At 48.8% G+C, this 26,329-nt stretch overlaps 2 protein-coding genes and 1 long non-coding RNA gene across 7 annotated transcripts in view; 1 reads left to right on the plus strand and 2 right to left on the minus strand.

Annotated features, from left to right (window-relative positions):
* Nucleotides 1-85: 85 nt before the first annotated feature.
* proza (protein Z, vitamin K-dependent plasma glycoprotein a) lies at nucleotides 86-4,816 on the minus strand. Its single transcript, XM_086056303.1, has 9 exons — nucleotides 4,600-4,816; nucleotides 3,541-3,640; nucleotides 2,463-2,626; nucleotides 2,345-2,369; nucleotides 2,103-2,216; nucleotides 1,807-1,941; nucleotides 1,620-1,735; nucleotides 1,016-1,133; nucleotides 86-945 (listed from the first exon to the last, which is right to left on the minus strand). The coding sequence occupies exons 2-9, from the start codon at nucleotides 3,620-3,622 to the stop codon at nucleotides 389-391; spliced, it is 1,311 nt and encodes a 436-aa protein (XP_085912429.1). The 5' UTR covers nucleotides 3,623-3,640; nucleotides 4,600-4,816; the 3' UTR covers nucleotides 86-388.
* Nucleotides 4,817-6,144: 1,328 nt separating this feature from the next.
* Nucleotides 6,145-26,329, minus strand: part of LOC147133947 (uncharacterized) — a 30,507-nt gene continuing 10,322 nt past the window's right edge. For 2 of the 5 annotated variants that reach the window (XR_015090272.1, XR_015090268.1), the window contains exons 3-7: nucleotides 15,790-15,902; nucleotides 14,388-14,604; nucleotides 10,424-10,488; nucleotides 9,995-10,306; nucleotides 6,145-8,457 (exon numbers count right to left, since the gene is read on the minus strand). This is a non-coding gene — a long non-coding RNA (uncharacterized LOC147133947). The remainder of the gene's footprint in view (nucleotides 8,458-9,994; nucleotides 10,307-10,423; nucleotides 10,489-14,387; nucleotides 14,605-15,789; nucleotides 15,903-26,329) is intronic. The other 3 variants (XR_015090269.1, XR_015090270.1, XR_015090271.1) reach the window with 3 other exon arrangements.
* gpr139 (G protein-coupled receptor 139) lies at nucleotides 22,175-23,772 on the plus strand. The gene is made up of 2 exons (XM_086054954.1): nucleotides 22,175-22,184; nucleotides 22,796-23,772. The coding sequence occupies exons 1-2, from the start codon at nucleotides 22,175-22,177 to the stop codon at nucleotides 23,770-23,772; spliced, it is 987 nt and encodes a 328-aa protein (XP_085911080.1).

A 26,329-nucleotide genomic window follows, 5' to 3' on the forward strand; every position in this document is an offset into this window, starting at 1 on the left:
TCGGTTATGAAGTGAAATGAAGTGAAATCCAAAAAAAAAAAAAAATCAAAATAAATGTCAGAATGTAAGACAAGACTAAACTTCATCATAATGAGATGCAAATTTTAATATTTCAACATTGAGACTGGATCACACGTTACATGGAGTGTGTTGGGGGCGGGGGGGGGGTATTTTTTTGATAATGAGGAAAAAGAAGACAGGGATCACATTTGCTTTATTTGCTTTCAGGGGAGTACATGCATGCGCGTGACCAAGTCAAAGCCTTGCAAGATTCATGCGGAGTGCATCACGTGGGCTTTTGCTTTAGTGGAGCGCCACCTTGCGGAGAAAGGACCAAGTCCCTGTGGAGCTACGACAGCAGGCGGCGGGAGGCCGCGCGGTCAACGCGCTACAGCGAGTTCATGAGCGAGTGGAGCCAGGCCAGGTGGCGCGAGACTTTCTGAAAGACGAAGCCGTTGGCGCACTCGGCCCCCGGCGGGCGGCTGACCACGCCGGTGAGGAAGAACACCTCCCTGCGCAAGGTGAGCAGGGGGCTCCCCGAGCCCACGCCGCAGTCGGCGTTGGCGCGGGGGGCCGTGCAGCCCATCTTGTTGCTCATGACGTCGGGATGCGTCTCCAGGCAGCGCGCCAGGCCTTCGTACGCCAGCCGGTTGAGGCTGAGCTGGCCCTGGAAGGACGCCGGCCCCGCCCCCGGCCCCGCCCCCGCCTCGGGGCCTCTCCAGCCCGTGACCACGGCCGGGAGCTCGCCGGACGTGAGGACCTGCTCGGCGAAGTCTTTGTCGGGCAGGCAGGCGGCGGCGGCCTCCCTCCCGAAGACGATGCGCTGGCGCAGCTCCAACAGCGCCAGGTCGTTGTCGGGGCGACCGGCGGCGTAGCCCGGATGCACGTGGACGGCTTTCACGGCGAGCGTCTGCTCGCCGTCCTCGGGGGCCGTCTTCCGCTTGCCTGCGGGGAGAGGTGCGCTTCAGCCAATTGTTTGCCGTGGAATTGAGCCTCTCCAATTGCGTGTACTGACCCACAGCCACTTGGACGGAGCTGTCGTTGCCGGCGCACTGCGCCGTGGTCAGCACCAGGTTCTCCTTGAGGATGACCCCGCTACAGAAACCCTCCGACTCGGAGCTCTTGAGCAGGGCCTGCGGGCCGCATCGACACAGGTAAGCCGCGCCAAATCGGCTCAGCGCCCCCAAACCCGCGAAATAAGGGCCGCGGCCAGCCGTCAGGATTTTGCCCATTCGTCGCATCGGCGAGACGTGCTCTCCGTTGCGTCGTATTACAACACGGGACTTGATTTCAAATGGACGGCGCAGAAAAGGCACAAACCCAATTCGTTGCGTCGCCGTTCGGGCCGAAAAATAGGCAAGCATGTTGCTCGAAGTAAAAGCAAATGTTTTGTTGTGGTTCCGCTCAAAGGTAGCACTAGCCCCTCCCCCCGCGAAAAACAATTCCACTGCGCTCGTCTTTGTGCTCGGGTGTCACAGATTTGCGCATTTGTTTACTGCATGTATTACGATTGTCTTGATTTCTGCCTTACTTGACACGTGAAACGTGATTTGCATCCAGAAGGCGGCCATTGTGCAATAATGATGCGTGCGTGCGTGCGTGCGTGCGTGCGTTGCTACCTGCCAGGGACACTCCCCAGAGGCGCAGGCAAGTCCCTGAAAGTCGCCGCTGACGATGGCCGACTGTCTGGCCTCCCACTGGCTCAGACTGTTCACCTTCCCGCACGGATAGCGCACTGAGCGGAGCAGGACAAGCGCGTCTTGGCCCATTCTCTTCTTGTGCACATTTTCCCGAGTGAGCCTGTACCTGCCGGCTCGCACTTGTTCCTGTCCGTGCGGCGGAGCTTCCAGCCTCTTGCGCAGGAGCACTCGTAGGAGGTGTAGCCCGGTTTACAGAACTGGGAGCAGCCTTTGTCCTTCTCCAGGGTGCACAACGTTTGGTCTCAAGTCAGGACACACACACACACACGGAAGTATCGGTTTACAAAAGCAGATTCTGCATTGACTAACACGGTCCGTTGGTCCTTATATCGAGTGACTTTTCCCATGAATCGAGTTGACGTCGGGCCAAAAACGTAGTGGAATTTGCGGCGCGGGGCTCACCGGCCTCGCAGTGGACCCCCGAGAAGCCCGCCTTGCAGACGCAGTCGTAGCCTCCCACGCTGTCGGAGCACAGGGCGCCGTTCTTGCAGGGCTTCTCCGCGCACTGGTCTCCATCTGAAGGCAAGTGGCAAAACTCCGGCAATTCTTGTTGGAAACTTTCCACGGGAATACAGCAGGACTGGACAAACTTGAAGGCGATACCGGCGATGGGAGGTGACGCCGGAAGCAAGTGCGGCACTTACCGATGTAGACGGACCAGAAGATGTCCTGGAAAAGAAGGCCGAGGTGATGAGTGAACACATGAGCGGAGGGGGGTGGGGGGGTGGCCGGGGTGGGGGGGTGGGGGGGTCCGTAGCTCACCGTGCGGTACGAGTCCCGGAAGTGCTTGCGGGCCTCCTCGTAGGTGCACACCCTCTCCATGCAAGCCTGCTCCAGGGTGGCCGGCTGCTGGCCGGCGCCGGCGACGGCGACGCTCCGCTTCTGACGGGAGATCAGCGAGCTGGCCTGCTGCTTGTCCAAGAACACTGGACATCGCGCACGTGCGTTACATCAAAATTGGGCCTCCGCCTGCAGACCTTCTGGGCTCACTTCCTGTTTCCCGTTGCTGGCTTCTTGCAATGCCCGTCTGCCTTCTTTGCTGCCTTTCATATGATCGATTGTGGGACGTTCATTTCGTTGTGTAATTCTACTCAGGCCCAACCAACGGGAGTTTTTGCCGTTGCATTTGTTCCGTGACACAACTGGCAGTTTCATTTACTCGCAAGCAGTATTCCCTTCGACGCGACAAGTCATTAATCTATTCCAGCCCCCCCCCCCCCCCCCCCCCAAAAAAATTGAAATTTTATAGCACAAAATAGCACTTGAGCTGTTGATATACAACAAAACATTATAGGGCTACTAATAAAGATTTTAATCTGTCATTTTAATCAATGAATGGAAGAAAAAAAGTTTGAATTTCCTTCCCTTTATTCTAAAACGGGACATTGTTTCAAAATGGCAAGAGGGTGCCACTATTGAATATTTTTAGGCTCACTTATTCGAGTGATTATCGAATAATCGGATAACATTTTATTTTGCAAACAAAGCCATTTGTTTCCCCTGTTTACTGTCCATTAACCAATTATCAACCAATTACTGCTATTAATTTGATATTTAGTGATTAAACAGGCAACTAATTAAGATTTCTACAGTATAACGAATACGGAAATCAGCAAAGTTAAACAGGGTCTCAGCAACTGATTATGGAAATAGTTGTCAAAGCTGTTTATTCATCACTTTGCCACACCAAATAAACACGAATTGGTGAGTAAACAGTAATGTGAGAAAAAAACAATTTTGTAATAGACTTCAATGCAATTTTCGCCAATTATTCGATTCATCGATGGAGTAATCGTCCCTACTTGTAAGCGCTGTACGCGACGCGACGCGCTCTGCTCACCTGTTTGCGGGGGGCTGTGAAAGGCGGCCACGGCCCCTGCCAGCAGCCACGCAAAAGCGCCCGTTGGGGTGGAGCAGCGCATGGTGACGCCGACTTTGACCTATGAAAGCATGCGTGGTCAGTTATTGCTATGATGTTTCAGAAAAACATTCCACTTGTTGCTGAGCCTAAACCTTCATTCATAGCTATTAAAAAAGATATTACTTATCGTTATTATTGTTTGTTATGAAAAACCTGATGTTTCTAGAAAAAAACGAGGGCAGATTCAGAATCGGCACAAAAATGTCATCTAGAAAAGCTTACTTGCATCACTCATTTAAGAAATGAGTTTCAAAAAATGAACAAACACCACAAAATATTCCAAGACGGTCACATCTAAAAAATATGTTTTTAAAACAAAGTGGCAGAAACATATGAATTTCATTTTCATTTTGTATTTGATTTGATTTAGGGCTGACATTCAACTCAAAAATGCTTTTATGTACGTTCATAACAAAATGCTTTTATGTATGTTTATAAAAATATATATCATTCATTCATACGTATTTACTTGTGTGTAATTATTATGGTCACACAATAGTTTGTTAATTTTACTTTGGGGGTGAAATTCAAATAAATCTATATTTTCACAATTTGATTTTGTTTTGAAAATAGGTATTTGTATTCATCATGACAGCAACACAAAATGTCTTCTCGTCCAAGAAAGCGTTCTATAAACACGTCATTTTGTTACGCAATGTGACAAGACAGAAATGAAGTGCATACATGCAAAACGAATGTCGTCAACGATACGAGCCATAATTCTTGTCCATGTGAGTGTGACTGTGCGATTTTCGGACAGCTGCCATGTTGCTCGCAAGCAGGCCCGTTTGCTTGACTAGCAGCGCACGACGTCCTCGAAAGAACAACAAAACGACGTGTCACGGTGCAATAAAATGGGGCTTCACTTTACTGCTCAGTCGTTCGCATGAGCCCGTGCGAACAAAGATTGCAGATCAGCCGTGGCACAAAAAAAAAAAAAAAAAAAAAAAAAAAAATCTCGCATTCGGTCAGACTCACCTCGTCCAACCCAAAGACAACCGCGCCGCGTTTCGGAAGCTGTTGGTTCCCAAACAACACCAGACCGTAGGATTGGGGATCTACGTTCAACAACGTCAAACAACAACAACGACACGAGTGATGTGATGCCGCCTCGTCCTCGTCCTCGTCAGCAGTTGCGCGACCGCTTTATTTTAGGAGCGCTAGTGCCAAACACTGACCACGAGAGGGCACTGTAGGACAAAAACCAAGCCGGGAAGTAAGCCCTCACTACTCTGCTACTAATACTTGTACTACAATACTAGTAGTACTAGTAGTCCCCACCAGAGTGCATAGTGAGCACAAAATAATTGTGAATAGAATTGGTCTTTATAATCATTTATAAAATATTTTATCAAGAATAATATGCAATAACTACCAATTATGTTACTTAGGCAGTTTCATTATAAACATTTATGCACAACACATAGGCTTTACCAAAGCCAAATTCAATAATCTACGGCTCGTATATCTGTTTGATTCCCGGAAGTTGCCACCGAAAGCATTTCTCCTAGTGACCAGGTGATGGCGACAGCGTAGCGCCTGAAGACGATATCGTGAACTGTATTGTAACCTGGAAAAATATTGTTGGTATCATCTGTTAAAGAAATAATAATAATAATAATATAAAGAAAGTAATAAAAACAAATACAACTTTAATGAGTACTAACTAATGAAAATTAGAAATAGCTTTTGATTATGGTTGAACAGCTTTATTTAAAAAATGATCACCATAAACTCATGAAACAGGCCTGGACAAAAATGGTGGTACTCCGAGAAAAGATCATTTAATTGAAAATAATTTGACCATATGGACATGTTCAACTAATGTGTCGTTGAATTAGCATCGCAGATGTCTTCCAACTTGTACGAAGTCAGTAGGCCAACATCTTCTGGCATACATACTCCACTACAACCATGGGGAAAGACCACCATTCTCGTCTGGTTGATGAAGAATCCAACGGTCTATATAAAATTCCGAATTTTCTCCGTCAAGATGGCCGAGTGGTATAAGAAGTGGCTTGGTGTTCCGGAGACCCGGGTTCGATCCTCACTCTTTGCTCCATTTACAAATAAATTGGAGAATAAAGCAAGGATCGAACCCAGATCTCCTAAAGTCCAAACCGTGACACTAACCATTTGACCATCCCAGATCTTCTGAGTAAGTTCGGATGGTTATTGTGGTCACCGTCACCATTTCCGTCCCTGTCGTGAAACCTCCATTTTTTTTCATTTTCTTATTTTTACATGAAACATGTTTCCGCGTTACAGACATCGCATTAAAGTGAAAATTAAAAAAAAATCCCAAATTGGGTTTTTCACAGGACAGGGTCGATATACTACTACGAGGGATAAGAACTGCCACTAAGTGTTGGTCGAGTGGTAGGCTAACCCCGTTCATTAGCACACAACCCGGGTTCAAACACCGGTCAGCATTTAAGAGAAGAAAAAGAAAGAGAAAGAGAAGACGAAGAAGAACGTCTGCATGTCAAGACAAAACAAGCTTGGGGTAAACAACTTATGAACTGAACTTACATGAACTGTTTTTATTTTATTTTAAATGAAACAAACAATTGAGGAAATCCTTATGTGAGAAGGTGGTCCATCTCACTTTCTCCATCCAAAGCATAGCATTGCTTCTTTTGCTTCATTGCATTTGACAAATTCTCAATTCATATAAAAACCAAAACTAACAAAAGTTTTAAAAACCAAAACTAAAAAAGACCGAATGCAAGAATATAGTATAGTGTAAAAAGCCGTAAAAAAAAAAAAGGAGCGCTTGAAAATGTGTGTTATAGCGACATTGGTGCTGCCTTTGCGGCCTCGAATGTGACTCCAATAGCGGCTGTCCAATAACATGTGGGGCAGGTTGTAGTCTGCCCGGGCGGCCCCAGGACGACTCACCCCAACTGGGGCAAAGCGAGAAGGGAGGGAGGGAGGGAGGGACGGAGTGAGGGAAAGCATGTTGTTTCCCGCCACAGGTGCAAATGAACGTTACTGTGCTGATTTCCCCGAACGAAGAGTGTTGAGATGCGCTGGTAACTTTGGAGCTGATGACTGCCAAAAGAGAAGCGGCAAGCTGCATTTGTTGTTCGCCGGCAATCATCTGTCTTTTTCTCCCACTTCAGTTTTCTACACATCTTTTCAATTGTGCTAGAAACTGACTGGTCCATTCCTGTTTCATGCCTTTAAGTCTTTTTTTGTGGCCACACTACCTCAAGCCATAACTGAGGTGCATCAATATTGAATGAATGTTTGACAACCTTGATAAACATTCCAACACTCACATGCACGATGCGGCTTGAATTATTCCGGTTTTGTCCCTTGTTATTCATTCCTTTCTTCGCTTTTATTAGTTCATTTAACAACAGCTGATATTAAGTCAACACACAGCTTTGATTGAGGAGCGAATGTAGGGGCGAAGGGGCTTGGGAGCCGCCTGTTAACATTTGACGCTAGCTAGCTAGCTAGCTAGCTGGCCAACCATTAGCTATACATTATGCAATACAATACAACTTTGTTCATATAGTCCTTTGAATTAACTTCATTTGGACATGTTCATCGGTTGCACATGATTCAAATGTGCTAAACTCACACATTATTTTATTAATTTCAAGGACATGAGGGGAAACTACATCAGTGTACAAAAGGATGTATTTTCAAGAACATTAGTTTCACCCCTCGTAGCCTTACTGCAACAGATATTTTAGAGTACTCCTTAGTTCCTGTTTGCTTCTGTCTGAATGAACCTCTTCAACTCACTTCAACAAACAGTAGTGCAATGGCATCCAAGGTGGTACCAAAGCAATACAGTGATTAATATTTGTTTCTTTGCCGCCATATTGGTGCCAAGGAGTTATGTCAAAGTGAGTTGAGATTTGTTTGGATAGAAGTAGTGCTTTGCCACCATCTTGTGGCATCAACAGACATCCACAAACCTTTTAAGGGCTGCCTTGAATGGCTCACAAATGTTCGCTACAGGGAACTTTTGCTCAAGTGAGGGAGGCCCTGCTATAGGCCACAGCCATGGATAAAAGTAGTGCTTGGTGTCATCTTTCAGCATCATAGTTTTAAACCCATTTTGGGAGATTGTAAATTACTGGCGTGGCCTGTCATGTCTTTATTTATTTTGCCCATTTTTTTGTTTGTTTTTGTCCCCCGTTTTTCATGGCCCAAAAGTGCCAGATCCTGTAGTTTAGCTTGCAAACGGCCCGCACATGCGCTGTGAGAACGCGGCGGCGGCGGCGGCGCACGAACACACAATGCAATCACGCCTGCATCCAAGTGCCACAAAACTGTGTGTAATTGAGTTGTTTTGTGACAAGGACCAGCCATAATGTTGCCTCAAGTAGTGAGTGGAGGGCAGGCGCTGTGGGGGGTCTTTCAACGCTCGCCTGCTCTGTCCCACTTTTGTACATTAAAGGGGAAAAAAAAAATCCATATCAGTTAACGTCAGCTGGACATATTTTTTTCCAAGGCGTAATGGCGCTGCCCCAGTCCCCGAAGCCAATTCATTTTTTTTCTCACGTGTTGGAGAGGAGGTGCGAGCGCACGTGACGCCGCGCACTCCTTCCTTGACACACTTGCACCCTCTCACCTCGCTTTGCTAGACTTGACGGCGGTTCGCAGAAATGACGGCTGATTTATTTATTCCAGACGCCAGCGCCTCCGCACGACACGGGGGGCTTTAAAAGGTATTCTCATACAGTTACAAGTTACCTGTTAAGAAATGTCGTCGGCAAGCCAATCCCAGAAGTGTATTGTTGTCTCCTTCACTGCCATCTGTTTTGTAGCGCCGATCTGAGAAGATTGTGTTGCTTGACAATGTAAGCAGCAAACCTATCAAAAGAAAAAGTCAACTCTGTTCTTCTGGCAAAAAAAAAAAAAAAAAAAAAAGGTTTGTTTTGAGCTTTGTCAATTCTTCAGTCATCAGTTGTATAGAGCATGGGTCGCTTTCACCCAAAAGGCCAAATTGGAGAAAACAAACATTTTTTGCAAACAAACATGAAGTTGAACAGCAAATATTTTGGGGGACAAAAGCAAGACTGATAAAAGGACTTTTGACGGCAAAATAATTGACTTTGCTCTCATCATAGTCCAACTTTATTGTATGACATTTTGCTCCCAGTCAGTCTATTTGTTCCCTTTTTTATTCCTTTCTTGCAATCAGTTTTGACGTCTCCCTCAGTCATCGTCAGTATCTGCGCGCCGTGACCCGCGGAGCGGCTGCATGGCCACCGATTGCGCCGAAGAGGCGTCGAGAGCGCCGAGCCGCCTACTGCGAGCGAGCTCTCGGGGTGGACCGCGCCGGAGCCAAAAGCGCCCCGAGAGGCTTCTCCAAAATCATGAAACCGTGGCGATGACCGAGAGAGAAGGAAACCTCCACCGAGGTCGGGAGCGTACGCAGCAAAGCTGGCGTTTTCTTGAGCAACTTGTTGTTCGGCCGCAGCGAAGGATCTTGTGTCGGTTTGCAGTAGTCCAAACGGAGACACTTGACCTCAAATTCTGTGGCTCCGGTCAGGGCAAGCAAAATCGTTTTTTTTTTTGCTACAATCGAAATGCCGCACAACGGTATTCATTTACCTTTTATTCTTCTCGTAACATTTCTTTTGGCTGCACTGCTTCCAGTATTGTGTATAATGCAGAATGGATTTTAAAAAAATGTCGGTCCAATCCGATGTCAGACACGGCGTCGCCATGTCAACCTTGCCATCCGCCCCGTCACGCTTGCTGATGTCACTTGAACGATATGAGCAGTGGGGACGCGTTCCTTAACCAATCACATTTCAAATTGGTCCTCACAGAGCCGCAAGACTGGCCCTTGATGACATCAGCATTTGTCGTCCTCTGATTGGTTGGTTGGGAAAAGCCAAATTGGACTGCCAAAACGCATCTATAGCGATTCGCACACATGAATATGTTTACTAATCAGCATTTCTGATGCTTGACATTTTTGGTCTTTTGTATATACTGTATCCATACACACACACACACACACATATACATATGGCTGAGTGCTGTAGTTGCAATTTGTTCATTTGAAGCTTTGCATGTCATGTCCGCTGCGCAGGACGTGACCGACTCCACGACCGGTGGATGCAAAGTGCGACTCGCCTTCCCGACGGTCACTCGTCTGCCACCCCGCGGTCACGCGTCTTCCCCTCTCACACATTCCCTCCTTCCTCCTCATGCGCCCGCCTCCCGCTCTCTCCCTCCCCCTCGCGCTGCAAAGTCTACTCTCCTCTCTCGCAGCGCTCTCCCTCTCACACTTGCGCCGCATCCTCCCCTCTCACTCATCTCTCCTCCTTCCCTCATCCGCCGGCACATCTCACCTTTCTCATCCCACCCCGACCCTCCCACCTCCGTCTCGCCTCACCTCGCCTCCTTTTCCCCTCACCTTCCGACACACGCACGCACACGCACGCACGCACGCACGCACGGCGATTGTCGGACTGAGAGCAGAGCGACGGTCACTTGGCAGTTTGCTGGCGCCGTCTGTCCGGCTTCTTGACAGCGACCGAGCGCAGCTGAGGAAGAGGAGGCGGCCATGGAGCACAGCCACATCTTCCCCGTCTCCAGCGGCAACGAGAGCAGCCGCGGCGTGGGGCAGCATCCCTCCGAGGGGGTCCCGGGCTGTCCCCTTGGACCGCTGCCCGTCATCTACTACAGCGTCTTGCTGTGTCTCGGCCTGCCGGGTAAGAAACGGGCGCCCGGCTCTTTTATGCGCGCCTTTCACGTGGCTTCCCAAACTTGATTTGTTGTGTGCGTGCGTGCGTGCGTGCGTGCGTGTGCGTGTCAGACTGACCTTGTGGCAATCACACGCGCATGCGTCTCAATACTTTGTCGCTCGCCGCTTTGATGGAAAGTATCCTGAATTGGCATAAAAGAAAGATTTCAATAAATGTGACCAAAGAGACAAAATGAATGATTGCTGCTAGTTAGCCCCGCCTCCCCCAGACACCTTGAACTGCGGAGTATTTGGCCAATGTGTGCAATAGCTCAGCAGTGACCTCTGCGCCAAGTGAGCGTTTGCACCTGATGAATGAACGACAGCGAGCGGATGAGTCTGTCGGCGCTCATGTTGTCCGCGTGGTGTGCGAACGCCGAGCCGAGCTCGCCGCGCCAAGCAAAGTGTCGCCTTGCTGCGTGTTGACACCGGCGTGGAGGTCAGATGAAAGAGGACGACGGCGCAGTCAAAAGCCTTTGCCGATGGCCAGCTGGCTCACGTTTGGTTTAACACAAACGCCCTGCGCATGGTTTTGAGGTTGCGGTTCCAATCCGGCTTCGGGCCTTCTTGCGTCGAGTGGCCAAGCCCGTCCCGTAAATGGACGGACGAGCGTCCTCGCTCACTTTCACGCCTAGATTGCCAATGTGGAGTCTTCGGTGACGCAAACAGGCCCACTTTTGGAATGTCGGAGGAAGCCCGAGGGTCAACGTGGCCAACTGGGAGCCAGACGTGCCGTGCCGTGCCGTGCCGCTGGCCGTCCTGCCCCATTTCCATGATTTCCTATGGGAACTTTTTTTTTTCTTTCCAAATCCACATCAGGAGGCGAGCCATCGTCCCAGAATGACTTGGTTCAATCACAATCATGGGTGGAGCATTACGTGAACGTGGAGCATTGTATGTCTCCACTGACACGTTTTTTTTTCATTTTTCTGCCAACACGGCAAAAATGTGCGCGCTTCATCAATGACAGCCTCGTTCTCACATTTGGATCTCACAAGTGTGACTTTGTGATTGGCCGTTGAGCGAACGTCATCTGCACCGGGCTTCGGCTCTCGGTTGACTTTGACCAGGACAAGTGTGAGAGAAAATGGCTGCCACGGTGGTACCTCGACTTCAAGCCCAAAATATCAAAACACAGCATTCGGATGAATATTGCGTTTGTGGAACATGAGTTAGGCAGCAAAATCCCCCCCGTTTTTGGCCATCTCAGGGGGCGGCCATTTTGTCACTTGTGTGGACTGAAAATGACAGTGGCTCAGGTAATGACGATTACCTGTTTTCTGAAGCTGAGCCTTGATTGGTTGCATTTTGGACAGGTGCAATTTGCTGCTTAACACATATTCCACAAACACAATATTCATCCGAACGCCGTTTAGAGTAGTGAAGGCACGTTGAACGTATTCTTGCAAATCATTTATGGGGGTTGATGAAGAGTGCTCCAAACGACACATTTTTCAAGTTTCAAAAATGGCGGTCAGCTGCGCGTACGTCATCTCTTGACGTCTGGGTGTCGGGGATGAGCAGATGAAAGCTGCAGCGCCACATGAAAAGGCCATTTTGTCCGCCGCCGAAGCGGGCTTTTGTTTGTGCAAACGTGAAATCCCTCTGCTCACATCTTGCCTAATCATTGCCCCCAAGATGCCGCAGGAACAATTGCTTCTGCCGCCAGCGTTTTATTCCACCCTGCCGCTGCTGCGTCCCCGCCAAACGCGGCGGCCGGCCGTTTGTTTCGGCAGAGTAATGGAATCGCGTAACCGTTGTCTGAATTAATGGCCGACTGGAGTGCGGCGGGCTGCTACTTTGCAGCGGCCTCCGCAACTTGTTCAATCATGATGACAGCGCTCGTGGCTCTCGAGCCGGCCGGGCCCGTGAATGTTTCATGAGCGGCGGCGGCGGCGGCGGGCGCGCGTGGAAAGGCGGCGCCAGCCCACGTGGATTTCACGCCGACCATCGATCGCGGCCGCTCGATTCGTTACGACGCCGTGTTTCATCAGCTGACGCGCGAGCGCGGTCACGTCGGCGGTTGCCACCCGACCTTGATCGCGATGGCGGCTGAGGATCCGGTAGGATACTCCAATGCTCAAATATTTCTGAGCTGCAAGCCTACATCCAACTCACCCGTTATGTTGTCAGATTGTTATCAAATCCTTGCTTCAAGTCCTTGGGATTAACGGGCAAAAAAATTACAAAGTTGAAAGGTATTGATTAGCAAAACTGCTTCTCAAAGAAAAAAAGGTTATTTCAAAGGAAGATGGGGAAATGGGATTTGACAGTGAAGAAGAAAGTTGTGCAAAAGTGGAACTGCAAAATTGTGGTAAGGATCCAAAGGCGGTCACGGGGATTAATTAGTGTCCTCTGCAGTGTGTTTCTAATCCGACCCAAACGGTCGTCTTCCTCTCACCCTCCCCATAATCCATAATGTCTATTTAACCCCGCCGACTGAGTTGGGCTGTTCACCTGTACTTATTCACTCCCCGTCATTTTCAAAGCAGTTTTTTCAGAGCCTTTGGACAGTCTTTTGAATGTTGTCATTTCGTGACAAATTTAGAAAGAAACCCACCAAATCGATCAAATCCAGAGAGACTCCACGCTGCCATCAAGTGGTGTGTGTTCATCATTACAGTTCTGCAGAAGCTCGGATTTGACAACAGGCCAGGTGTCGACACATCGGCAATTTTGCACTCCACCTTTAAGGGAAGTCATGTTGATCGCGCCTTGTTGAGGGTCAGCAGGGAAATGTGATGGCGTGGCGCGGAAGGATTACCGGCTTTGAGGTCACTCGGCTATCGTGGGGTCTCGTCCAGTGGGAGAGGACGCCAATAGCGCGAGCTCGACCTAAACCAGAAGCCGTCGCACATAACCCAGAAGGAGGATCGCCGGCGATGGATTGTGGCCGCTACCGCAATTCTGACTGGCGAGCGCCACGTTGTCACATCTGCATTTCACACCTGACCTTTGTAGGGAGGTCACATTGATTGCGCCGATGTAAGGGCGGCTGAGGGTGATGGCAAATGGGATTACGTGGCGTCAAGTCGCGCCAAATGATTAGGCTGCGACAAACGCGCGCGCGTGCGCACACAAAAGTGGCTCAAGGACAGCCGGACTGGAGTTTTGCCATCGGAGCAGAGAAGCCAGATTAATAAGAGAGCAAGCAGTCAAGTTGCACCTGGGCGGGCGTCGGAAGGGGAGCCAAGGAGGTGGAGGTGGCTGCGGACCACAGCTGAGCTCAGACAGATTGCCACCTTCCATTAATGGCACGCCCGCGCCGCTCTTCTTCTTCTTCCCCCCCGAGCTTGCTTGCCACAAGCCACGAGCTTAGCGGCTCAGCAAAGAGCGCCGCCGCCGAGGCTGCGTCTGATGACAAGACTCGTTGGGCGGGCTCCGCTCACTAACGGGCAGCAGCTCCATTTGACTTGAGAATGGATTGACCTCACTCATCCGCTCAACTGTAAACACTCACTCGCTCACTCACTCACACATCACATTCACTCACTTACCCATTCAATTTTAAACATTCACTCGCTCATCCATGCCAAATCATTCTCACTCAGATGAGCAGCACAATTTCGATGTTGTGACTTTCATTAATGCCATCACAGATGCGCAGGCAAATTTTCACTCACTCACTCACTCACTGAGATCAGCAGCACGAATTGGACGTTGCGACTTGAACGACTGGCATCGCAGATGCGCAGGCATCAAAGTGATGCTTGAAAATCACCTGACGTGTGAACACGAAATGTAACACGCGTGCTTGCCAGCCGCACAATTATCACCTTTTGGGGGTTAGTCATCGTCATCAGCATCAGCATCATCATCATCATCATCATCATCACTAGCTTTTGTGATTTTCGCTGTTGTTAAATGTCAAAGGCATCACTCCGTGCACTTTCAATTTTGAATTAAAAGCTAGAAAAATTCAAATAATAATTCAATGCAAATGTATTGCACATGAAATACAAAGAAAAAAACTGCACCCTAAATAAATGTTAATAAAAACAAACCGTTCTTATATTGAACTTAAAAGTGAAATACAACTGACCTGTAATTGGCAGTGTGTCCTTGCGTAGTCTGACATTTCCCGCCAGTATCTACTAAATTGTCGGACGAATGTTGCTGGTCCTAAGCTCCGTCATGTTTGTTGCGCGTGGTCGGCCAACGTCAGACGGGTTCAAGGCGGAAGGCACTTGGAAGGCCAGGCCACTTGATGAAGACGTCGTTCCGCGTTCACTTTGGCCCGTCCATCTTGGGCCGCGTCTCTGTTTGTGGGGGGAGAGGGAGCGGCTGCTCGTGAAAAGTGCAGGAGGATGTTGCCAGTGAGAAAATGAATATTCGCTGGACTCCATGAGCGCTAAACAGAGTTGTATTGTATTGGATATCATTTTCTGAAAGAAGTACATTTTCGGTATTTTCCCATAGGATTCAGGATTGATTGGGGTTTTTTTTGTGTTGGTTTTCTGTCAGTTCTTTCTTTGATTGCGATGACATGGCGGCGGTATTGAAAGGTGGATTTAGGTTAAGTGAAGGCCCCGGTAGTAAATGCATGGCCCAACCGCCCGCCGCTCATTTTATTGTCCGAGCAGTAAAGACGGCGAAGACACGGCGCTGCGGGCCACGGAAGCTCGCTGCAGTCGCATCGATATTTGACCTGCACTCACCACACACACGCCGGCTTTCTTTGTCTTTGTGTGCTTGTTAAATCTTGGTTTTATGTTTGCACTTCTCTTTTGGCTTTTGGGGTTTTTTTTTGTTTGTTTTTTTTTACACACCGCACTCACTTACCGGAACATAGTCATTGTCTCACCCTCACCCACTCACATTGTCTCACCCTCACCCACTCAGTCGCCTGTCGCTCATTTTCACACAGCTTGCTCACTCAGTCATGCGCCAACATTCGTAGCTACGTATAGAATGTTTTTTCTCTCACTCACTCACCCAATCACTTATATGCACTCATTCACATGTATGCGCTCATCTATGCCAACTCATTTTCACTCACTCGCTCATATATTCATTTCAATACACTCACTCAAATACTCATTTACAAAAATCAGTCACTCGTTCATTTTCACTCACTCAAGCTCATACATTTAAATACACTCACTCACAAACACTAGTTAATGTATTCATTTAAAAATGCACTCACTCGCAGTCATTTGCAAATAATCAGTCACTCGTTCATTTGAACACTCCCTCACTCACGCACACTAGCTCATTCGGTCACTCACTGACAAACACTAGTTCAAGCACACCCACTCATGTACAAAGACGCACTCACTCATTCATCCACGCATATTCACTCACTCACACAAGCCACTACATTAAAAAAAACTTCTCATTTAAATACACCAACTCACTCACTCACTCACTCACTCGAGCTCCTGCATGAATTGAAACACACCCAGTCATGTAGAAAACGGGACTCACTCATTCATGATGCTCACCTTGTGTCTTTTTTTCTTTTTTTCCAACGCTTTGCAGCTGTGATGCGCGCCTGCTTTTTGTTTCGGCGGCCAATATGAAAAGAGCGCGGCCCTGCTTCCTGTCCGCTTTGACACTTGAAAGGCGGCGAGGAAAAGAAGAGCTTGTCATCATTACAAAGTGCATGCGACCTTTAAAGCCAGCTTTGATATCCCCCTGGTGTGTGTGTGTGTTTGCGCGCGCGCGCGCTGCTGCATTGTCACTGTCACCCGTACGGCTTTGCATCTTTGCATCTGGCACTCAACCTTGTGTCGTTTTGACAGCCGCTTAGCTTCATCACACTTCCTAGTGTGGATTTCCTCCCGCACTCTTATTAGCCTCTGGGTAACTCATCCCAGCTCATTTTCAATTTCTTCCAAATGACATGGAAAAAAACCAAGCTTAATTGCAAATTCTTTCAAGCGTTGGGGGTGTCCACCTCCTGGGTGGCATCACGGCTGTTCAGTCTTTGTTTTATGAGGCCGTCGGGAGCTGTTGACGAGTGCAGCGCCCCCCCCCCCGCCCGCCTGCTACACCGCGGCTCATCGTTAGCCCTCCTGCTACAGTGCCTCGCAGATTTTATAACGGTACTTTTTTAGAGCACTGCATGTCCAAATGTCGAGTTGTGCGCCTTGATTGTTGTGCCACGGCATGCTTGGCCGCACCGAGGTCTACCGGAGGAATTGCCGTGTAATTAAAAGCAAGAAGACGTGGTTGGCGCTTGGGCGTAATACCTTAAAGCGTTTTGGATGTTCTAATATTTGCCGGTGGGAATCCATGCCTGCGAGTGCTCTTGTCTGTTTACATGTGTTGCTGCTCCGCGTGTGTTCGCGAAGTAGCAGTTGTTTGAAGCTTTCTGCTCTACTGTAACATTTGTGCTCATTTCTGTTAGCCGCTCTATGGTGTTTGGCATTATGTGTTAGCTCATTTCTGTTAGCCGCTCTATGGTGTTTGGCATTATGTGTTAGCATTAAGCTTTCCTTAGGTGAAATTAGGCAGTTTGGTTGCGTGTTTTGGCGTTGAAATATACAACTTTTTATTCGCCAGTGTACACTAAACTTCAAATGGGAGCGATAATATGCAGGCACACTTTGATCTTATTGTGTGAGCTTAAATGTGTTTATGACATGATGAATATGTTCTCTCTCTCTCTGGCTGATTTTCACCTATTGCAGTTGGGTCAGGAACATATTCCAGCTCAATAAACGCGAGGTTCTTACATATTGACAGTGAGGCATTCACAAATTCAAATTCACCTTTTTGTGGATATTTTTGGGAGTCCTTGCCGTTACTTGTTGAAACTCATTTTCGCCATTTTCTCGTGTGTATGTGTTGCTGCCCCGTTTGCTTTAAAGTAGCAGTTGTTTGTAGCTTTAGAATGGCCTGTAAAGTCTATGCTAATTCCATTAGCCGGCCTATGACGTTTGGCATTATACGTAAGCACTAAGCTGACTTTGATGAGACGTTTTGTTTTGCCGCCAGGGGTTAACACCGGCTGCGTTAGTTTGGAGCCCAACGGCGCAAACGGTCCGCTTTCCCGCTGAGGATGAGTCAGCCGGGTTACGCAGCCCGGCGGGCACTCGTGCTGTGCCGTCGCCTTTCCTTTGCTAAACAACGTCAACGCCGCCTCGCCTCGTCATTTCAGGAGCGCAGCGGGAGCGGCGAGGGGCCACAAAAAGCACTCGAACATAAATGGACAGAAAGGGGTGACCTGCGCAAGCCAACACGTACACACGCGCGCGCACACACACCTGCACAAAGCACACAAATAAACACACAGCGCATCGCATTATCTGTCCTACGGGTCATTGTGATGGCCTCTCAGCTGGAGGCAACTCCTCCTATTGCCCGCAGGTACAGATGGGGACAGTGTGGGCGTGCGTGTATGTGTTGTGTCAAAGTGCACACACACAAGCAGCCTCAACTCCCCCAAGTTGAAAACAACACTTGTCTTTGTACTCCTGATTTCTCTGAATTTAGACTTGTGGAAATGTCTACAACCACACTGATGCCATGAGCTAAATACGTAATTGTCATTGGCTAATTGCCATTGGAGATTTCATCACCAACGTACAAAGTTTGAGTATGGCAATTGCCTTAGCAATAACAACAGCATTATCATGACAAAAGCACGATAAAAAAAAAACAACTAACATAGGAACTGTAAATGTTTGCAGCCTCAGTTTAAAAGAGCAGCTGCCCTCCCTTTTTTTGAATAGTAATTGTAAAATTCAGGCCTCAGCCAAAGAGAGATCTCCGTCAAGGTGTCGTTTGAGATTCGCGATGATACAATTGATGAAATGATGCCAGTGAAGCCTGTAGGCGCTTGGTACATGCTTCAAAATCCAATGTCAATGTGACAGTGTTTTCTTCACACATGCTACTACTGTATTTCCATGCATGAATGAATGACACTACAGCCCCCCCCCCCTCTCCCCCCCGTCCCCCCTTGGTACCAGGCCGCTATTTGGCAGCTCATACCTGTAAAATGGTGAGCGCTCTCATCTGCGCCGGGCCGCCTCCCCCGTGACCACACAGGGGACATCGTCCATCCAAATGAATCAGGAAGCCCCCCCCCCCTCCCCCCGGCTAAATGGAAATGTCAAAGTCGCCGTGAATCCCTTTTGTCTGTCACAGGGGAGCCCGAGCGGAATAACAGCCGAAGCCCGGTGCCGGTCAACAATTGACTGGTGCCGTTGCCCGCAGCTCTCGTTTCCGTCACGGAGTTTGGCGGCCATAGAGAAATAATTGGCAGGCGGATTTGACAAAGCAAGCGCTTGGATTAAAGGTCAGCGCTATTGTGCAGGATTTTTAATAGAGCTCATCTGAAAATGGTGGTTGGGGAGCCCCAAAAATGGAACACTTCCAATTAAGATCCTTCATTTTGGAGAAAGCAAAGCATGCATAAAGAGAGCCCATGTTCAGATGTCGGTGTGGAAAGCGCTGGTTTCCAACGGTTGTCAACTGTCCAAGCTCATTTTAAAAACAAGGCGAACATTGCTACGCTATGTTGGGTTGTTGGAATGTCGACGGGCAAAACGACGTCAGCGCGAAACTGCCAATGTGGACTCAAAATGTGTACACTCGAACCTACATTTTTCCCATAATGCCCTGGGGCATTGACTTGAAAATAACAAAAAAGATGTGATTGTTTTTAGCCTTTAGCCTACATTATACCAATGCATTTGAATATGAAGTAAATATTGTTTCTTCATCATGCTATGCTTTTATGATATCTGCAGCGCATGATTTGCATTTGGCATTTTTCCCCCCATAATGCCATGGGGTGTTGACTTCTGCGTACCCCGGCAATAGTCAATACCCGGTGGCATTATGGGGGGACGTTTGTAGCATTTCTAAATTGAAAATGCTCCGTTTGTAGCATTTAGCCAACAAGTACGTTCACACGTGTTTGCAAGTCCAAATATTTGTACTCCACAATGGTAGTTGCACGCTTCCGCAGAAGAAAATCAAATAAGAAGATATTTGCGTCTCTGTCTCGCCTGCTTTGAAGGCGAATCGTCTGGTGATCCGTGCACAAAGAGAAGCTCTTCGAGGTGAAAGGGAATTTCAGTCAACCGCACAAAAAAAAAACAAAAAAACAAATGACTTGTTGATGATGACATAGTCAATAGTGCAATCGATGACGTTTCACCTGAGAGCAATTTAACATGTGCACTGCGTCATCCTGGTGCTCTGTGTGTCTGTGTGTGTGTGGTCACATTCTTTTGGTTTCACGCTTGCTGCTGGTTTCCATGTTAATGAATTGGCGCATGGCTCGCGATCGGCATTCTTGTTCTGTCCGTGTGCGTCCTTTGCAGCGTATCCTCCAGTCTGGCAAGGACATTGTTACTGGAGCTGCATTGGTAATTTGTAATTAGCTGATAGTGGCTGTGAAGTGCCATGTCGTAGACTTGAAGATGGCCGCTTTTAATCCCATCTGGGTTCTATTACCAAACAGGGGGCGGGAGCGCAGGGAGGCACACACACACACACACGCACACACGCACACACACGCCATATTGTCAGCTAAGTGCATTTGATGCTGGAATGCAAATCAATGTCAAAATGCATCTTCATCTGTAAAAAGATTGGCATCATGCTGCACCAGCACTTTGGGGAGCCGAGTTATGCAAGCGAGTGTTGGTATCGTTGCGCAATTTGCATACATTCTGAAGAGGAATAATGTCTTTTTGAATATGATGCCTTTGAAATGAGACACGCGCGCACCTTGTTTGATTAACATCGCCGTTTGTTGCGCAAGTCGATTTCGCAAGATGAGCCCGCTCTCTTGAGAATGGAGTCGCATTTGCTAGGCCGAACAGAACGCGCGGCAATTAGGCGAAAACAGATGGTTGACATTTTGGATGGCTTGTTGAAAGTCTCCGTCAAGTGGAAATAAATATGTCTTTGCAATCTGACACCACAGAGAAAAGTGTTGCTAACAACCCCGCCAAATTGGAATGACTAAGAAGAAGGCCAGCATTACAAAATCAGGCTTGAAAATCATCGGGAAAAGTCAAGCCGTGGCTCAAATGTCAACTGTCAATCAAATATCAGGTCTCGGACCTGCACAAACGGATGCTGCTTTTATGCCTACGCATGACCGCATGTTTGAGCCGCAAAAATGTATTCCTTGCCGTGATAATGAGGCGCTCTAAAGCTGCCATTCCAGCGCAGAGCCACACGTCGATTGTCCGACTTTATTTGCCTATCGCTACTTGGCCTTGTCCCCGTGACGTGTGTGCACTCACAGCCAACGACGAGGCACTCTAAAGAAGCCACGTGCATGAACAATCCAAGGGCAAGATGCATTTTCGGGGTGTAGGTGTGGCTAACTGCATGTCGCAATTGCGCCGGATAACTGCTGAAGTCTACAAATGTGCTCAAGTTCTTTTGTTGTGGGGAGGGGCAACTCAGGCGCCCCCAGAAATCTGGAATCCTGAAATAGTGGAAAAGACTTTATCTCCACTAGTGAGCAGTACATGGCCTTTGCATGTTTCTCGCACTTAGCTTCAAATATAGGTCATATATGTAGAAACAAATGTCTGAATTCATTTTGCAAAGTGTTCAGGAAGCCGTTGTAATTGTAAGAAAATCATCTTTTGCCATCCCAATGGAGAATCCAGCTCAAAATTCAGATGGTGTCTCCGGATGAAACATGAGTTGATGTTCCCGGATATTAGTGAGGCGCTTCCTTTTGATCTTCCCCACTTCACGAAAATCCGCTGAGCCCGGCCGGCCGGGCGGAACGCCAGCGAGCGTAACGTTGCCGTAAGCAATGCGCTTTGATGAGATTGCCCATCAATTTTTGTTGCTCGGACGGCCGGACGGCCGGACGGCCAGACGGACGGACGGACTCCTCGTTTGCCGCAGCCTGCGCGCGTGCCACTCATCCTGAGAGAAGGCAACCTGACGATTTCTTCCGGCAAACTTTGACTTTGGGCCAATTTGACATTGTCAAGATGATGTGAGCACAAAAGGGAGGTTGGGTGACATGTGAGGCCCTCAAAAACAAACAAGCTAATCATTTGTGGCGCATGCCAGCGCCGCTCTTCCTGTCTGCTGCACGTCAAGTTATTGCGGCGATCAATCTTCCAAGGGATTTCTCTCTACCTGGCAGAGCAAAAAGAAAAAAGAGAAGAAGAAGAAAAGGGGATGACAGCACAGAGCGCCGGGATGTCCTTGTGCTTTGTTGTGGAAGCCCCCTGGTGTTGCTTGTGGTGAGCTCAGCAGCCTGCGGGAGGATGTCCTGCTGCACTTTAAGCGTCCTCTTTCGGCTTTTCTGCCGGCTTTTCTCTTTGTTGGCACATTTTGCCAAAGGCGCAGACGGCTCCCGCCACGACATTGCAGGCGCGCCCGACATATGGGAGCCGACGGCTTTTCGACGCAATTTGTAGGCAGGGCTCGTCACTCGCCCGTTGGCAACAGAGCCTCTCCATGTCGTTGATTTTCGCCCGTTGGCTCGGAAAGATTCACAAATGGGGAGTCGCTGGATAAGATTGCTTTTTGGTCCAGCACACCTCAATGAGGTTTGCTTTTGGACATGTCGCATGACAGTAATGATGATATGCAAATGACGTGTTCAAATGAGACAAATGTAGAGCCGCGCCCACAAGCAGGCTGCTGATTATGGGATGCTCCCGTGTTGCATTTCTTAAACGTGCAAAAGCAAACAGGTCGAATGTAAAAAAAAAAAGCTTGTCTTGTTTTGCGATGGAATGATCGCAAAGACCTCTTTGCAAAACCTTGAAAAAAACAATTTAGATTTTTTTTTAGCTTAATCTATTTGTACCAGAAAAATTGTGAAATTACTCAAGTCTGCCCCAATTTTTTTTCAATGCATGTCTCAACCATTCCTACACAGCAATGGGAAAATGTGAGTGTCTAGCTAACATGGTTTGAGAACCACCGTGTCCGTGCAATGCTGCGTTCACACCAGACGTGAATTTGCTTCACTGGTGTCGCACTCTCCTCGGACTTCTTATGAACATCACAACTCAACCACACAATCAGTGTCTCGGTATCGCAGTGGTTGTGTTATTTATTTATTTTTTTTTTTTGCTAATGCTGATAACTTGGGTCACAGTAATTCGCTGTAAACAAGTAACTTCAACATACATTTGTGAATTTGCCCAACTTGCGCCGTGTCGTACGCATCATGCAGCAATTTGTGCTTTGACTTTCTGTGTGATCACGTCCAGTGTGAACGCACGTTTGGAGTGTAGGATGTGTGTACAGAAGTTCATCTTGACTTTCTTTGGCTTGCTTATGTCTACTTGCTAGCGTAGCATGCATCATCTTTAAATGGAGCTGCCTGCTAACACCCAAAATTCTCTCTTTCCTTCCTTCTTTCCTTCCTTCCCCTCACCTGCATTTTCCAATCGCCACTTCATCCTTTCCGGTTACTAACCTGTCGTCGTCGTCGTCATCATCATCATCATCACCATCACCACAACCCCCCTTGCCTCTTGCCTTCACCCTCTCCAGCCAACATCCTGACGGTGGTCATCCTGTCCCAGCTGGTGCTGCGTCGCCAGAAGTCGTCTTACAATTATCTGTTGGCGCTGGCGGCCGCCGACATCCTGGTCCTGCTGCTCATTGTTTTTGTCGACTTCATACTGGAGGACTTCATCCTGGCCGCGCCGCTGCCGCCCTCCGTCAACAGCGGCGTGCAGGTGCTGGAGTTCTGTTCCATCCACACGTCCATCTGGATCACCGTGCCCCTCACCGTCGACCGCTACATCGCCGTTTGCCACCCGCTGCGCTACCACACCGTCTCCTACCCGGCGCGCACGCGGCGAGTCATCATCGCCGTCTACGTCGGGTGCCTGCTCTCGGCCGCGCCCTACTACTGGTGGCCGGAGCTGTGGCACAGCTTGCCCGCTGCGGCCGGCGGCGGCGGCGAGCACGACAGTCGAACCGCGGCCCAGCACGTGCTGGTGTGGGCCCACTGCGCCACCATCTACCTCCTCCCCTGCGCCGTCTTCTTCACCCTCAACTCCGTTATCGTGCGCAAGCTGCGCCGCCGCCGCAGCTGCTTCCGCATGCGCGGCTACTCCACCGGCAAGACCACCGCCATCCTGCTCGCCATCACCTCTGTTTTCGCCGTGCTGTGGGCGCCGCGCACCCTCATGATCCTCTACCACTTCTACTCGGCGCCTCCGGCCTCGCCGGGCGCCGGCCGCCTGCTGCACGTGCTGACGGACTTGGCCAACATGCTGGCGTTGCTCAACACCGGCGTCAACTTCTTCCTCTACTGCTTCATCAGCAAGCGTTTCAGGGCCATGGCGGCCAACGTGCTGCACGCGCTGCTCCGCTGCCGGAAGCAGGCGCAGCCGTTCTACGCCAGCCACAATTTCTCCATCACGAGCAGTCCCTGGATCTCGCCGGCCAACTCCCACTGCATCAAGATGTTGGTGTACCAGTACGACAAAAACGGGAAGCCGATTTGTATTTCCTCTTGAGGGCTCAAAGTGGTCAGTGGGGCGGCGGGAGGGGCAACACGGGGGCTTTGGTCTCCTTGGAGGCCTTCCTCGCCGTTTGCGGCCGGGCCTCTCCGACGAAAGGTCAGCCTGCGCGGCTGCGGGAACAGCGGTGGCACTTAAGCTAGCTTTGAGCCAAAACAAAGCGTTGTGACAGAAAAGCATGCAACGGTGACAAAGGTTTGGAAGGGCGATGCGGGAACCGGCATCTCTTTGCAAAAAAAAAAAAAATACAACGTCCACATTCGTAAGCTTGTCATCAACCCAAACGAGGGACCCATGGCCCCCTTTGTGCGCTTTATGGGTCACCATCTGCAGCGGCCCGGTGGGAGGCATCAGAGGCTTTGGTGCCACCAGTTGACCGGTCAGCGCACACCTGCTACTTTGTGTGCCAGAATGTTCCAGTAAGTCCCATCGGCGGAATGGCGTGTCCAGCCGTTCTCTTACATCAACTTGTTTTCATATGCAGAAGAGTCTCCAAGAAGCCTTTTTTTCCTTTTTGTCTGGTGCTCGCTCTGAAAGTTCCAAGATCCTTGTGACAACTCTGTATATCGTCGGTCCAATATGTATTCACGCTAGACTGTTACTGTAGCTTCACAAAGATGTTCAGTGGTTTGGCTATGAGCTAGTTATCGTCGTTTCCAATATTAGAAAGAGGAAATTTCTGCCATTAGTGGATAGTCCTCTGTCAACTAATAATGGCCCTGGATGATTTACCGTCAGCCATTACCTGGATGAATGTCAAAGAAGGTCTATTTAACCCTTTATTGGAACAAGACAAAGGCCTTGTTTCCCTCAAGTAAAACTGTTTATGTCTTTTGAACAAATATAGCTGCTTTGTTCTGTCAGGGCGTGAGAATATCTGCCACACCGTTCTGAGGTTTGGGGTTCAAATCTCGGCTACGGGCCTTTCTCCCTGAGTTGGCGGGAGTTTTCTGAGGGCACTCGGGCTTCTTCGCACATTCCTGACAGCTTTAGTGATGACTCTAAATTTTCCTTAGAACCTGTGAATAGAACCGTGAATGAATACGTGTCCTGCGATGGACTGGCGACAAGTCAAGGGTGTCCCCGACCCCTCGCCCAAAGTCAGTTGGGAGACCCGAATGAGGAACAAGTGCTTTCGAAGATGGATGGATGAGTGTCAAGGCTTTATGGCGCTCTGCCGGGGTCCTATCAACGACCAGCTAGCGGTCAACACAGCAATCAGTGCAACAGAGAACAGGGGGTCCTTGGTTCAAGTCGGCAGCAATGTACAAGGTTTTTGGGATTACAAACTCTTTTCAGTGAACTACTTTGCTGGGTGGCATTAGAATCTGTTCAGGCGCGGCACAAGAAGGCATGCTCACTTGTTGATTTATTTGTATGACCCCAAGATTTTTTCCTGTAATTATGACTTGCCTGCTGAGTGGCCAGTGATGGACGACGACAGCACGTCGAAACGTCGCTCGCGTGGCAAACGCAGGACCCCGTGGACACAAAAGACTGTGACTTGTTCTACTTGGCGAAAAGGAATCCCGCGTCCTTCAAAGGTTTTTCTCCCATCCATCCATCCATTCCCTTCCTCCGGCCACGATCAAGTGCTGACTTTGTCTCGGCTCATCCTTCCTTCCCAGCGGCTGATAGAAGTTGCGACCCGTTGGGACACATCCCTCTCGAGTGTCATAAAAGCGATCGTGTCGAGATTGCAAATGGCTCCTGCAGACATCTTCAGGCCCTGCATTCATCCATCCATCACTCGGCAAATTTGCTAATACCCGCCAGGAGGGTGTCGGCGCATCCGTCCAACGGACAAAAAGCCCGACCGCCGATGTTTGCTTGATGCGAGCTGATTGCGTTGGGTCCTTCACATTCAAATGTCCGACATACTTTCACGCTTTTTCCAACTTGGCAATTAATTACGCAAAAAAAAAAATTGCTGCAACTCTAAAGTATTTTTTAACTTACATTAGTGACTAGGGATGTAACGATTCACTCAAGCCCCGATTCGACTCGATTTTTAAAAACTAAGAATCACTACCATGCTCTGTCTCTGCGCGCTAGTGTGATGCTGCAGCCATCTACAAACGCAATACGCAATGATTTTTGGCGCAAGCACGTCATTTGCTCTACACGTTCAAAATGTGGTCTTAAAAAAATCTTAAATCGATTTTCCAATTCATCGTTACATCCCTCTTAGTGACTGCATGTTACCATGGTGAAGATGCCGTTTCTGTGACACCGGCATCATAGCGTACGTCTTATAGATATTATGGAACGTATTGAGTGTTTTGTCCCGGAAAAATAGGACGGTGACTCTCAAAATGGCAGTGGAAGTTATTTTGACGTAGGAAAGGTGCGCACGTCTCTGTCCTGGCTGCTGGACGCAAGATGAAGAATGGAATGTAGTTAGTTTGTCAAAGACTCTTTGACTCACTAATACAACATATCGGCGGCAGGACATTTTTCCGTGTCTGGCTAAGGAGCAACAGTTGGGCTCATGTGGTTGCGCCGTCTCTTTCCATCAAAGATAACTGCTCCCCTGTTTCTCCTCAGCTGCGCG

Source organism: Filicampus tigris, chromosome 16 (assembly GCF_054856515.1).
Source record: "Filicampus tigris isolate MCC_2025a chromosome 16, RoL_Ftig_1.0, whole genome shotgun sequence".
NCBI lineage: Eukaryota > Metazoa > Chordata > Actinopteri > Syngnathiformes > Syngnathidae > Filicampus > Filicampus tigris.